Raw genomic sequence first — 12,352 nt, forward strand, 5'->3', positions numbered from 1 at the left:
TACAATACAGTTCAAGTATAGAATTGCCGGATCTTACCTGACCAAGGGCCCCTACTGTAAGGCATGAAGACGTAGATCGAGGCCTCAAGATTCTTGACTGCCTGGGCCGAACAAGTATACCTCGACGGAATCCATCAACATGGGGTTTTCATAACCAGATCATGTAGTATTGGATAGAAAACCGAGCCAGCCCAGACTCAAAGAGGACATTTTTGGGTTGATGAGGAACGAACTGGTTCGCCAGCCGGGATGACATGTTAGCCCCGCCCTTACAGTGTCGCTTGTTGTAGAGACTGTACTACCAATAGACAACTGGCGGGTTAGTACAGTACGAATATCCCTGGTCGTACGGCTGACGTTGAAAGCAGGCAGCGGCTAAGGAGCTGTGCCGCACCTGCACCCAACTGCCGCCGCCTTTGGAGGTCGCTTCCCCCCCTCCATCATCCTCGAACCGCGGATTCCCACCTTTCAATCTCTTTTGACCTGGAACTACGATATCCCGGCTCGTCGATTTGCTTTTCGCTGCTCGGCTTCGACTTTGGATCAGTGGACTCTCTTGTTCCTCCCGGCTTTCGTTGTCGTGTAAGCCAGATATCATCACCTTCAGGCATATACTACAAACCTCGACATGTCCCATTCTACCCCCCAGGCCTCGATGGACGAGCGGCCTAGCAAGCTTCGGAAGCGCACGCACCATGGCTTCCCTTTCGCCACGGCCCCTGTGTCGCCGTCGCCGGGCACAGACAGCTTTGCCTCGCTTCCGCCTCGCTGGCCGCCTGTCGAGTACTCCCTCGTGGACTACTACCACAACGGACCCGCCATCTACGGGGAAAACGTCTGGCCTCAAGGCCATGGCATAGGTCAGATGGACCAAGCCTTTGCAAAACCTTTGCCCGCGGACGACCAGTCAGCACTCACCTTTTTCCCGCCTGCCTCGTCCCTCACCCAACCCTCTCCCCGGGCCTTGAGCACCTTCTCGTCGCCCTCTGTCGTCTCCCAGCCGTCCTCTGCCGGGTCCGCCGTCTCTCCCACCCAAACCGACTTCCCGTACGAGTGGACGACGAGGAGGGCGTCGCCATCCACGACCTCGTCCGTGACCCAGGCGGCTACCCAGCGACCCGTGAGCCGCGCCCAGAGCCGCTTCGTCTGCCTCGGGCCACACTGCGACGAGTCCTTTGACCTGGAGCAAGACTTCACGGCCCACTGCAAGACGGCCCATACGCACACCTGTAACTGGGCAGGCTGCGACCGGCCAGGCTTCGCCACCAAGGACGGCCTCGCCTGGCATGTCAAGCTGGAGCACCTCATCATCTGTCCCGCCCCAGGCTGCACCGAGAGTTCCTTCCAGACCAAGCAGATCCTTGAAAGCCACGTTAGATGTGCCCACGCGGACGCTGGTGGTGACGGGAAAGGCAAAGGAAAGGAGCTTAATACAACAACAGCGATGACGACGACGAAGACAACAACAACAACAACAACAACAGCGACAAAGCCCATGGCCCAGATCATGGCTTCCAGGAGCTCGTCCCATGGCTCCCACGCCGTTGCGGCGCCATCTCAAAACCCCAACGAGGACCGGGCCATCAAGCAGATACTATCTGTGGCCGTTTCCAAGAAAAAGTGCCGCGAGCAGCTGAGGAACGTGGTCGAGAAGAAGCTCAGAAAACAACAAGGTAATGTGTTTGGACGCCTTGTCACTCCCGAGCGTGGTGGCCTTTTTTCTTATCTAACACGGTCCAGGTCAAAACCCACGAACAGCCGACAGCCCGAGCGACTTCTCCCGGGCCCGCCTGTCCCGCCTGACCGAGACCGCAGGCTTCCCCCTCGTCTGGGAACACGGTGTCCTCCCCTTCCTCGTCGAGTTCATCCCCAAATGGTGCGGGCCGAACCACGTCGTCAGCGTCACCCGCGGCAAGACGCCCGGCTCCCGGCGGATCTGCATCATGACCAGGAAAGAGCCGTCCCGGACACGCCGCATCATCATCGCGGCGCACGTCAGGGACCTGCTCCCCGAGAACCACCGGGCCACCGTCACCTTCGCCTTCGTCACCGGCGCCGTCGACCGCATGGTCTGGGCGCGCGGGCTAAGCAGGGAGATGCCGGACGAGGTCTGCATGGCCCGGAACCCGTACTACTTCAAGAGCCCGTGCATGGGCGACAGCATCGGCATCGACGGCACCGCCGAGTTCGAGGAGAGCACATCCACCCTGGGTCCCTGCCTGCTCGTCGGCGGCGGCAGCTACTGGCTTGCCAACTTCCACCCCTTTGTTGACGCGTACCAGCACTTGGCGTCCGTCAGCGTGGAACATCCCTCGCCTAGCGACCGGGCGGGATGCATCGACGAGCGGCACGACACCATGCCCGACACGGACTTCACCATCGGCCACCTCACCGCCACGTCCGGCATCGACCTGAAGACGACCCGCATCTCCCATGACCCCTACTGGGAGGAGTGCGACAAGGAGCCCCCCCTGGTCGTGACCGACTGGATCCTGATTGCCTCCAAGACGCGCCAGGCCAACATCCTCCGCCGGTTCCCCTCCGACACGATGCCGCTCCTGAAGGAAGTCCCCGTGAAGACGACCAGCGCCGTCGTCCCGGGCGCCGCCGTGGTCTCCACGGGGCGCACCTCGGGCCAGCAGCGCGGCCAGGTCTGCGAGATCCCCGCCTACGTCAGCGCGGACGAGAACGGCACCGGCAACGCCACGCGCGAGTGGTTCGTCGAGGAGCCTTACCCCTTTGACGACGAGGAGGGCTGGATCCGCGGCGGCATCGGCGTCGAGGGCGACAGCGGCGCCGCCATCATCGACGCCGACACCAACGCCCTCGTCGGCCAGCTCTGGGGTCGCAACAAGTACTTCGGCGCCGGGCCCCGCCTGACCTTCTTCACCCCCGTCGGCGACCTCTTTGACGACATCCAGGAGCGGTGCGGCCAGCAGGCGCGCCCGCAGCTCCCGCAGTACCGCGACGAGTCCGACTGCTACCCGGTCGACCCCAGCTGCAGGCAGTGCTTCGACCTGCGCACCTACCTCGACAGCAGGCGCAACTCGCGCGAGTCGCTGCGCTCCATCGTCGGCCGCAACAACGAGAGCGAACACGGCGACCTGACGTCGGTCGGGGGCACGTCGGAGCTCGCGACGCCAAAGGACCACAACGCCTTCTGGCCCCGCAGCTCGGGCGTCGAGGAGGTCGGCTCGTCCTTCGCCGGCTTCATGTCGCCGCCGTCGGCCGCCGCCGCCGCCACCGGCGCGGTGTCCTTCGGCTTCACCCAGCAGCCCGGCACCCCGGGCATCCTAGACGTCAGGAGCCCTTACGCCCTCACCCTCAGCGCCGAGGACCTTTACGACGACGAGGGTTACACTCACGCCATGGCAGACGCCATCCCCGGAAAGCGTGCGGCCGCCGCGGTGCCCCTTGCGCGGAGCTCAAGTCAGAATGCCAAGAGGCAGAGATTGCATTAAGCGTGTGTTAATTGTTTGTTTGGTTCGGGTTTGTCGTCTTTTTCTTTTTCTTTTCCTTCATCATATCGGGAGGATGGGGTAAATCAGCCGGGGAACCCGCCTCTCGCCATCTTCTTGGCTCTCTGGTCACGGCGGTTGTGGTTCGCCCGCGAGCCCTTGCTGGCCTCCTTTCTCCTCCGCGCCGCCTCCGTCTCCTTCTCTCCGGTCGGACCCGCCACGTTGCCGCCTCCCCTTCCGCCACCGCCACCACCCCTGCCGCGGCCACGACCTCCGCGACCTCCTCCTCCCCCTCCGCGACCGCCACCTCTGCCTCCCCTCGACGAGCCTCCCCCCTCGGGGTCGGACTCGTCGCCAGCTCGCCACGCCGTCGACGCGATCTCGGCTTGGGCACCGGTGAAGGCCGCGGCGCCGCTGTACTTGGCCTCGAGCCGCCGCTTCTGGCCCGGATTCCTCGAGAGCATCACAGCCCAGCCCTCGATGGCCTCGTCCGTCATGCCCGTGCCCTCCCGCAGCTTGCCCCGCGCCTGGCCCCGCCTTGTCGCGGCCTGCCTGTCGAACACGCCCGGGTCCGCCTGGTAGGCCTTGAACAGCGTCTCCTCGTTGGCGCCCTTCTGGCCGTCCGCCTCCTCGTTGGCGTTGTCCACCGTGCCGCCGACATCGTCGGCATCGTAGGTGTCGTCGCGCTCGTCGTCGTCCGAGTCGAATGCCGCGAGCGCCGACAGGATGGCCGCCTTGTTGGGCGCCGAGGACCTGTCTCGCAGGACGTCGTCGGCCGTCTTCTCGGGGGCCTTTTTCCCGAAATGGAGTTTGGAAACATCTAGGTCTAGTCTGTCTAGTTCGTCATCGTCAAATACGTTATGCCGCTGTGGTAATTGCGGAGGTGTCGGTCTGGGTTCGAGCTGGCTCTTTCTTCTCTCCAGCCTGGGCGATCTGGGGGGCGTACGTTAGCAGTAGACCATGGGTGATAGGTGAGAAACAATAGTGAATGGAAAAGAAATTGAAAAAAAAAAAAAAAAAAAAAAAGAAGAAAACCAATTCGAAATGAAGATGGAAAAAGTGCAACAATAAACGTACAGCTGCGCGGCGCGGTCCGCCGTCGCGAGGTGCGGGGGCAGCGAGTCCTCCAGCAGGTGCGCCGTGACGACCTCGGTGTCATCGCCGTACTCGTCAAACAGCTTTGAAATGAAGGCGGATCCCAGGTCGGGGAACAGGTCCTGGATGAGGGAGATCTGGCTCTGCCTGTGTATGTGCAGCTCGGCGCCGTCGGCGACGGCGTCGTTTGCCTTGCCCTTGCCCTTGTCGACCCTGCGCTTGACGAGCCTCTTGGGGGGCCGCATCATGCCGCCGCCGCCGGGCTTGCGGAAGCCCTCGAGGGCGGCGATGCGCGACTTGAGGGCCGTCGAGGCGGCGCCGGCGACCTCGGCCCTCTTGAGCAGCTGGCGCAGCACGGGGGTGACGGTGACCAGCTCGGCGACGAGGGAGTCGTTCACGCCGAGCGGGCCGGCGCGGTGGGTCTCGGCGGCGGTCTTTAGGGAGAAGAGGACGTCGGCGAGCATGCCGAAGCGCGGGGGCTCGGCGGCGGTCAGGCCGACGAGGCCGAGGTAGGCGGCGGCGACGAGGACCTTGCGCAGGGGCGGGTTGGTGATCTTGAAGGCGGAGACGAGGCCGTCGAGGAAGTCGCCGCCGGCGAGGAAGAAGGCAGCGGCGTGAGGGGATGCGTGCAGGAGGTGGTTGAGGGAGGCGAGGCGGGCCTCGAGCGACTTGAGGTCGGCCTTGAGGCCGGCTTCGAGGGACTGAGCCAGGGACTTCTTGAGGCCGGCCAGGGCTTGCTCGAGGGCGTGGCCGTGGAGGGTGAAGGCGCGGGAGAGGACGGGCGGGGCGCTCCTGCGGTACAGCTTGCTGAAGGCGGCGAGGAAGGGCGGCGACGTCAGCGCGACGGGGGGCGGGTGGGACGGCGTCGTGAGGAGACGGGAGGCAAGGGCGAAGGCTGACCTGAGCAGCGTCCTGGAGTGGGCGGAAGGGCTGAGGACGGTCGAGGGCCCCGCTGGTGCGTCCGCGAGCTTGGTGACCAAGGAGGAGAGGAAGGGCGGGACGGAGGAGTCCTCCTTGGAGGCGGCCTTGGCGAGCTGAGCGTCGGGGAGGGTGAGGTAGGCCTGGGTGAGGGTCGCCCAGGCGTCGAGGAGAGACTCCCAGTCCTCCGGGGTGAGCTTGGCGCGCCACTGCGAGGACGGGAAGGGGGCGAGGGGCGGTAGAGAGGTCGCCATTTTGGAGGGAGGGGATTGCGCGATGAGTTTGGCAAGGGGTTATTAATGCGGGTGAGACGACGGAGAGAGAGAAAGAGAGAGAGCTCCACGGAAGAGCTTGTGGTCGTGTCTTTATCGTGAATCCATCCGGGGGTTATTGTTCTGGTTGTGTTTGAAGAAGATGGCGTTTTGGAGGTGAGATGAGATGGAGGTGAGGTGAGTGAGAGGAGGTGTCTGAGATGAGACAGCTTTCATGACATATGCAGTGGATGTCGTTCCTCGCCGGATGATTCATTGACGTCGGTTTCCCGGGGGAGGGGCGCAAACGCAGTGAGCCTTTCGGCGGAGCTTGACGCGGCGGGAGTGGGGGGGAGGGGCCTGTCCTACCTGTCCTGTGCTGTAGGTAGTCGGTGGGGGTTTCCCTTGGGTCGTTCAGATGGTAGGCGGGAGGGGTACGTATCTTTTTTTTTCCCCTCGCAGGGTACCGCGCTAGTACTAAAATAGACTAGCGACATTCTTCTCGGTAAAGCCCTACCTCCAATCCCCACGAAAAAGTTCGCGATCACGCCCAGGCCCGGAACTTTTCGACTTTTTCCCACTCCAAGCTTTCGATAGTCATCATCCTTCATCACTTTGCCGCAACCAAAGCCGTTCGAGTCGTGAAGGAAAGAACCCCCCTCGCTCTTTCAATTCCCCTACCCATTAAACCAACAAGAAAAAACCACCCCGTCCAACCGACAACAAAAACAACCAAACATGTCTTACAACAAGGACAAGGACTTCGGCGAGGCGCCCAAGACGCACAAGATCCGCATCACCCTCTCCTCCCGCAAGGTCCAGTCCCTCGAGAAGGTCTCTGCCGAGCTCATCGAGCGCGCCAAGTCCAAGGACCTCCGCGTCTCCGGCCCCGTCCGCCTGCCCACCAAGACCCTCAAGATCACCACCCGCAAGACCCCCTGCGGTGAGGGTTCCAAGACCTGGGACTGCTTCGAGATGCGCATCCACAAGCGCCTCATTGAGTACGTCCCGCCGCCGTCCCCTCCTCTTCTCACACTCGGCATCATTCTTTCTTTCCTCTTCTCAACATGCTAACGTTTCTCCCAGCCTCAACGCCCCCACCGAGATCGTCAAGCAGATCATCATCAACATCGAGGCCGGTGTCGAGGTCGAGGTCACCATTGCCGCATAAGCGGCGGGTGCTCCCCAGGGGACGAGAGGGACGCGAGGTGCTGTTGTTATTGTTGTAAAAGGGACGGACGGAATGGGCTTTTATGGCTTGGGAATTGCCGCGCCGCGGGCGGGTGGGCGGCGAGGGTGCCGAAAGGCCCCTCGTCCTCCTCTACCCGGCAAGGGCGGCGGGACGAGCTGCGAGGTCTAGATACCACCCGAATCAACTGATGACCACCAAACAAAACAAAATACCTGGAATTGCGCCATTGTGATGTATCGCTCTACCCATTAGGTATAGTATTGAACGCCCCTAACGCAATGAGCCCTCCTCGGATAAAATAAACGTGGCCATGATGGGACGTGGGATGGTGCGCTGAAATAGATGTTGAATATTTGCCAGTAGTAAAGAACATGGTGCTTGCGCCTATCTACGGCGCAGGTGGCACTTATTATATCATCTGCCCCGGGATGTCATATCCCGTCCCCTTTTTCACTGATTAATCCTTTTTTTCTTTCATCAACGCCTTGCAATGCCAGTTCCTTTATAAGAGTGCAGAGGTGGTAATCACGCTGGTCTTCACCTCACCTCACCTCGCCTCACCCCCATCACAAGTCCCAAAGACAAAACTCCCGCTTCGGCGGCAGCTCGGGCATCAGCCCCTCAAACTTGCCCGTCTGCATGAACGCCTGCCACTGCTGCCTCGACTTGTCATCATAAGCCTCGTCGGGCAGCTCCGTGTCCTTGTAGTAGTTGGGCGGGCCGTCGGGGAACCAGATCCTCGTCCACGCGCCGTTGAAGGCCCGGATCCCGGGGAGGTTGTTCTGGTACGTGACGGGCTTGCCCTTCCAGTTGCTCAGCCGCCCGTCCATGCCCTTGGCGCTGTAGCTCGACACCGGCGGGTGCTGCCTCGAGCTCCCCGGCGGGTACGGCCCGCTCCCGGGCGCCGCCGCTTGTTGCGCGGCGGAGGGCGCGGCGGGCTGCCCGCCAAACGGGTTTGATGCTGCTCCGCCCCCGCCGAGGCCGCCCGCAGGCTGGCCGAAGGGCGACGGCGCGTTGTTCTGGCCAAAGGGGTTGGGCTTCTGGCCGAGTTGCGCCGGCTGGCCAAAGGCGCTGGTTGGCTGTGGCGGCTGCTGCGTCGGCTGCGCTTCCATCGACGCAGACCCGAATGCGCTGGGCTGGGAGTCTGGCTTTGCGCCAAAGGGATTGCTCGCCGCCGTCTGTGTTTGCGCTGGCTGGCCGAACGGGCTCGCAGACGTCGTCTGCGAAGGCTGGCCAAAGGCACTAGGAGCCGCAGGCTGGGAGGGCTGGCCGAACGGGCTGGCGTTGGACTGCGCGGGAGCACCGAACGGACTGGCATTCTGCGTCGTGTTTTGTGCCGGTTGTCCGAACGGGCTGGGGCTGGCTGTGTTCTGCGCCGCTTGGCCAAAGGGGCTGACCGAGTTGCCACCAGCGGTAGCGCTCGCAAAGGGGCTGGCACCGCTCGACGCGCCGCCAAAGGGGTTCGGCTTCTGCCCCAACGCGCTCGCTTGGCCAAAGGCGCTGCCACTGCCGCCGGGCTGCGACGGCTGACCGAACGCACTGCCGGAGCTACCGCCGGGCTGCGCAGGCTGGCCGAAAGCTGGCGCTCCGAAGGGGTTCGGCTTCTGGCCTAGTGACGATGGCTGGCCGAAAGCTGATGTGCCACCCCCGAGCGCGCTGGGTTTTCCAAAGGCAGACGTGGGTTGGGAGGGCTGGCCAAAAGCCGGGCCCGAGCTCTGACTCGGGGCTCCAAACGCCGACGTCGGCTGCGACGGCTGCCCGAAGGCCGATGAAGGCTGCGAAGGCTGTCCAAAGGCGGGCGTGCCGAACGGGTTCGGCCGTTGCCCCAGGGCGGCCGGCTGGCCGAAGGCGGTTCCCGAGGCCGCTGCGGTGTTGGTCCCGCCACCAAAAGGTGATGAGGTTTGCTGGCTGTTGGAGGAAAATGGGTTTGACGACGCAGCCGAGGACGGGTTTGATGAAAAGGGGTTCTGCTGGCCGAGAGAAGACGCGGCCCTTCTCCCAACCGCGAACTCTCCCGTCGTGCCACCCGGTTGTGTCCCCTGCTTGCAGATGTCTATTCTGTTGGGGTGCTTCTGCTCGGCCGACACGATGAACTGGATCGCCCCGTCAAGGTTGCCGACCGCCGTCTTCATCTGCTGCTGGGCTTGCTGGTAGACCTCCTGCGCTTGGTTGAGCTGCTGCGACGTTAGCCAGCTGTGCGTGTCGAGTTCTTTCTACCCTTTGATATCCTACCGCTTGTTGAGGGTTTCCCGCGGCCGTCGCCATCAGGTGGAGAAGCCTCATCTCCTCGAAACTCTGCTCGCGCATGGGGCCTCCAAAGAGCTGTTCGGGGGCGTCCCTACCCGGACCGTAGGCGGACAAGATCCATTGCGGTGCCTCTGACGTCAAGTCCTTTTCAATGGCTTCTTTCGATAGTTGATACGGCAGCGCTGCGCGCACGTCAGTACTCCAGGTCTATTTTCATGTGTGTAAGTCGCTTCGTCGATGTACGAACCATCGTTGCCACCGCGATTGAATCCCCCTCCTCCCTGCCCAAAAGCTGCAAAGCGATTGTTCGATTGTGATCTCGGGTGCTCGAATCGGCAGTTCTCTGGTCGCAGACGTTAGCTCGACACGTTCTCCCTAAAAAGCCACAGAGTCCCTGCGACGTGGGAAAACATCAATGGAAGCGCCATCGCGCGTGACGTACGTCCATACCTGCAGTTCCCCTGCTCGTAGAACTTGCAGACCACCATGTCGAGGGCTGTAAGCGAGCGTTCTGTGGTGTAGTTTTCGGCGTGAAGGAAGCAGCTATGTCATTTCGGAGGATACGCAAGCTTAGGCAGGATGGCCAAGACGGGAGGCAGATAAGTCAAAGCTTCCAATTGTCACAAGCGCGCGCGGATTGGGCGTCGAGAAAGAAATCAAACCTAATATCAGCCTTTCGCAGCCTTGCCGTTGCTAGGCGCTAGCGCGGTTTCACAGGCCAATGGGAGGGCAGTACAGTGTTTATAACGTGTATGAGTTCTTCGCACTGTATCTGCCTCTTCTTCCTCCGAAAGCGCCACAGAGTCTCGAAATGGTATATTTACATGACTGACATGATTGTATTTTTGCTGGTATTTATTTATTTCTACTTGCCAACTCCTTTGTCTCGACATATTTGTCTCCCTCGCTCTTCATGGTCAGAGTTCTCTCGTACGTCTTCTAATCGTCTTGTCATTGAATCATTTAATTCTAATCTTATTAGCCGCACCCTCGCGTCCTCTTCAAGACTGGCCTGAATAACTCGGACATGATCGATCTTAAACGTCAACCAGAAACTACTGACGGACCATCGACACAACAACAACAATGGACAGGCATAACGCGGAATTCATGAATCGATCGACTTTAATTGCTTCCACTAAAAGACAACTATCCTAGCACCCGTCTACCCGATAACGCTGGCAATCATGGGCTTCAGCTGCTCCTCGACGTAGGCAGGGTTCCGCCAGTCCGACCAGTCAGCGGTCAGCAGACCCCACGACTCGTCGTAGTTCAGCGTGCCCTCGCGGACGTAGTAGCTTCCCACGAGCACCCAGATGAAGAAGCTCGCCCTGACCTCGGAGACGTACTCGGACAGGCACGTCGCGTAGACGTCCTGGTACGAGTCGTCCTCCATGTTGAACCCGTACTCGGTCAGCGAGACGGGGAACACGTTGACCGTCGCCGGGTCCGTCGCGTTCATGGCCTGGAACCCGCTGTTGTACAGGGCGGACTTCAGGCTGTCGCAGCTGATGGCGTCGGTGTTGTAGTTGTGGATCTCAAGCACAAGCTTGTCAGCATAGGCGAAGTCGCTGCGCGAGAAGGTCCCGTTTCCGGGCTCCAGCGCCGTGCCGCGGACCACGGGCGCGACCGTCGTGTCGTAGTTGAGTCCCGAGAGGTAGATGAGCACGTCCGGGTTCGCGCCATTGATGGCGTCGGTGCCCAGCTTGATGTGCTCGTACCAGTCCTGCCAGTGGTACGAGGCGGCCACGAGGTCGGGGTTGTCGGATGCCTGTCGGAGCTCGTTCCGGAGGGACATGGAGACGAGCGCCGGCCACGATTTGCCCTGCACAGCCAGTCAGTCAGTCGTCACTCGCCCTTGATAAGCTTGAGGACGGGAGAGGAACAAGAAAACACTTACGTGCCCTGCCATGTAAGCGAGGCCGCGCACCCAGTTAGCGACGTCGAACTCGCGGTCTCCCCACCACGTGTTGCCATCGTTGCTGGAGCAGCACCACTTGGCCTTGGACATGTGGTTGTCAAGGTGGATGTGGACCTGCTGCTTGGCACACTCGGCGGCGATAGCGTCGTAGACCTGCAGCAAAACGTTGCCGAATTAGCGAACGAGCTCTCAATACACGGAAAAGAAAAGAAATCAGTCCCATGTTCTCGCGTCAACGCACCTCCAGGCGGGTGGTGGCCTCGGTGAAGGACGGGTTCTTGGCCAAGACCTGCGCGAGGACGGCGGTGCCGTTGGCCTCGCCCAGGCCCTCGACGAAGGCCGTCTTGAGGTCGACGTCGTTTCCGCCGTTGGCGTAGATCTGGTCGACGAGCTCGATGGCGTAGGTCAGTCGGATGGCGTTCATGCCGATGCTCTTGATCTTGGAGACGATCTGCTCGACCGAGCCGTACTGCAGGCCCTCGGGGACCATGACCTCGCCGTGGCCGGGCCAGTTGGTGCCGGCGAAGTTGACGATGTTGCCCGAGGCGTCCAGCTGCCAGCGGCCGTCGCTCGTGAAGGGGCCGTTGGGCCAGGCGGCCTGCCTGGCCTGGGGGAAGGCGGCGGCGGCGCAGAGCGGCGCGACGGTGCTGGCGACGCCCAGGAGAGAGCTGAGGAACTTCATTGTGGTCGACGGGTGAGCCTGCGGGAGGTTGTCGCAGCAGAGCGGTCGAGGCGTGCCACCGCGCGGCCGCCACTGGCTTTTATACCACCTTTTCTCCACGCGGCATCTCTCTCCCAGATGGAACAGCCATCCCGTCCATGTGCGCTGCTTGCTGCCCACCTCCCCCACGGACCGAGAGCGGGACCTGCAGGCTCACGCCAGGAACCGGCCTCTGACATCACGAACATTGGCAGTAAGCCACGAGACTAGCTCTCTAGGACGGTCCCTGTCACCGCCCAATGTCACCATCCAATGCATCATGACCAGTCGTAAACCATGTCATCGCCTGCAGCGGGGCTCGAAAGCCAAGCGAAGCTCGGGGGAGATTTGGCCCGAGAAGAAGAGAGCAGCCGTCGGACCAGGGATTGAGGGGGGGGGGGGGGGTTCGGCCAAGATTACGATACAGGGAGCATGAGAAGCTCCCAAGGCGGGTCAACGAGGTGACGACGTGCCAGGAACAAGATAGAGAGAGTGGCAACGCTCGACCTCGGCTTGAAAGAGGGTCTGTTTATGGTGGTGGCAGTGGGCTGGTCATTCCACCCCCGCATT

General features: G+C 61.8%; 5 protein-coding genes across 5 annotated transcripts; 2 read left to right on the forward strand and 3 right to left on the reverse strand.

Moving 5' to 3' along the window:
* Positions 1-628: 628 nt before the first annotated feature.
* On the forward strand, positions 629-3,461 carry LY79DRAFT_673427 (uncharacterized protein; the record flags this gene model as incomplete). The annotated part of the gene is made up of 2 exons (XM_060564172.1): positions 629-1,673; positions 1,741-3,461. The coding sequence occupies 2 exons, from the start codon at positions 629-631 to the stop codon at positions 3,459-3,461; spliced, it is 2,766 nt and encodes a 921-aa protein (XP_060409292.1).
* An 83-nt stretch (positions 3,462-3,544) lies between these two features.
* Positions 3,545-5,725, reverse strand: LY79DRAFT_673428 (CUE domain-containing protein; the record flags this gene model as incomplete). The annotated part of the gene is made up of 2 exons (XM_060564173.1): positions 3,545-4,391; positions 4,536-5,725. The coding sequence occupies 2 exons, from the start codon at positions 5,723-5,725 to the stop codon at positions 3,545-3,547; spliced, it is 2,037 nt and encodes a 678-aa protein (XP_060409293.1).
* A 495-nt stretch (positions 5,726-6,220) lies between these two features.
* On the forward strand, positions 6,221-7,239 carry LY79DRAFT_567966 (40S ribosomal protein S20). The gene is made up of 2 exons (XM_060558937.1): positions 6,221-6,723; positions 6,809-7,239. The coding sequence occupies exons 1-2, from the start codon at positions 6,461-6,463 to the stop codon at positions 6,891-6,893; spliced, it is 348 nt and encodes a 115-aa protein (XP_060409294.1). The 5' UTR covers positions 6,221-6,460; the 3' UTR covers positions 6,894-7,239.
* A 3-nt stretch (positions 7,240-7,242) lies between these two features.
* LY79DRAFT_616099 (uncharacterized protein) lies at positions 7,243-9,798 on the reverse strand. Its single transcript, XM_060561998.1, has 4 exons — positions 9,604-9,798; positions 9,409-9,504; positions 9,147-9,343; positions 7,243-9,088 (listed from the first exon to the last, which is right to left on the reverse strand). Exons 1-4 carry the CDS (start codon positions 9,647-9,649, stop codon positions 7,481-7,483), a joined length of 1,947 nt encoding a protein of 648 aa, XP_060409295.1. The 5' UTR covers positions 9,650-9,798; the 3' UTR covers positions 7,243-7,480.
* Positions 9,799-9,968: 170 nt separating this feature from the next.
* LY79DRAFT_567971 (beta-1,6-galactanase) lies at positions 9,969-12,186 on the reverse strand. The gene is made up of 4 exons (XM_060558938.1): positions 11,324-12,186; positions 11,062-11,235; positions 10,150-10,986; positions 9,969-10,097 (listed from the first exon to the last, which is right to left on the reverse strand). Exons 1-3 carry the CDS (start codon positions 11,762-11,764, stop codon positions 10,327-10,329), a joined length of 1,275 nt encoding a protein of 424 aa, XP_060409296.1. The 5' UTR covers positions 11,765-12,186; the 3' UTR covers positions 9,969-10,097; positions 10,150-10,326.
* Positions 12,187-12,352: the final 166 nt, after the last annotated feature.

Source organism: Colletotrichum navitas, assembly GCF_030913465.1.
Source record: "Colletotrichum navitas strain CBS 125086 chromosome Unknown LY79scaffold_87, whole genome shotgun sequence".
NCBI classification, from domain to species: domain Eukaryota; kingdom Fungi; phylum Ascomycota; class Sordariomycetes; order Glomerellales; family Glomerellaceae; genus Colletotrichum; species Colletotrichum navitas.

What these genes read in the sequence shown, in the direction of transcription:
- LY79DRAFT_567966 (XM_060558937.1), top strand. Translation starts at nt 6,461, where the DNA reads ATGTCTTACAACAAGGACAAGGACTTCGGCGAGGCGCCCAAGACGCAC. An exon ending in ATCCACAAGCGCCTCATTGA is followed by an intron (nt 6,724 to 6,808) that starts GTACGTCCCGCC and finishes CGTTTCTCCCAG; the next exon opens with CCTCAACGCCCCCACCGAGA.
- LY79DRAFT_616099 (XM_060561998.1), bottom strand. Translation starts at nt 9,649, where the DNA reads ATGGTGGTCTGCAAGTTCTACGAGCAGGGGAACTGCAGGTATGGAC. An exon ending in GGGGAACTGCAGGTATGGAC is followed by an intron (nt 9,505 to 9,603) that starts GTACGTCACGCG and finishes GTCTGCGACCAG; the next exon opens with AGAACTGCCGATTCGAGCAC. An exon ending in CGGGAAACCCTCAACAAGCG is followed by an intron (nt 9,089 to 9,146) that starts GTAGGATATCAA and finishes ACGTCGCAGCAG; the next exon opens with CTCAACCAAGCGCAGGAGGT.
- LY79DRAFT_567971 (XM_060558938.1), bottom strand. Translation starts at nt 11,764, where the DNA reads ATGAAGTTCCTCAGCTCTCTCCTGGGCGTCGCCAGCACCGTCGCGCCG. An exon ending in AGGCCACCACCCGCCTGGAG is followed by an intron (nt 11,236 to 11,323) that starts GTGCGTTGACGC and finishes GTTTTGCTGCAG; the next exon opens with GTCTACGACGCTATCGCCGC. An exon ending in TCGCTTACATGGCAGGGCAC is followed by an intron (nt 10,987 to 11,061) that starts GTAAGTGTTTTC and finishes CTGGCTGTGCAG; the next exon opens with GGCAAATCGTGGCCGGCGCT.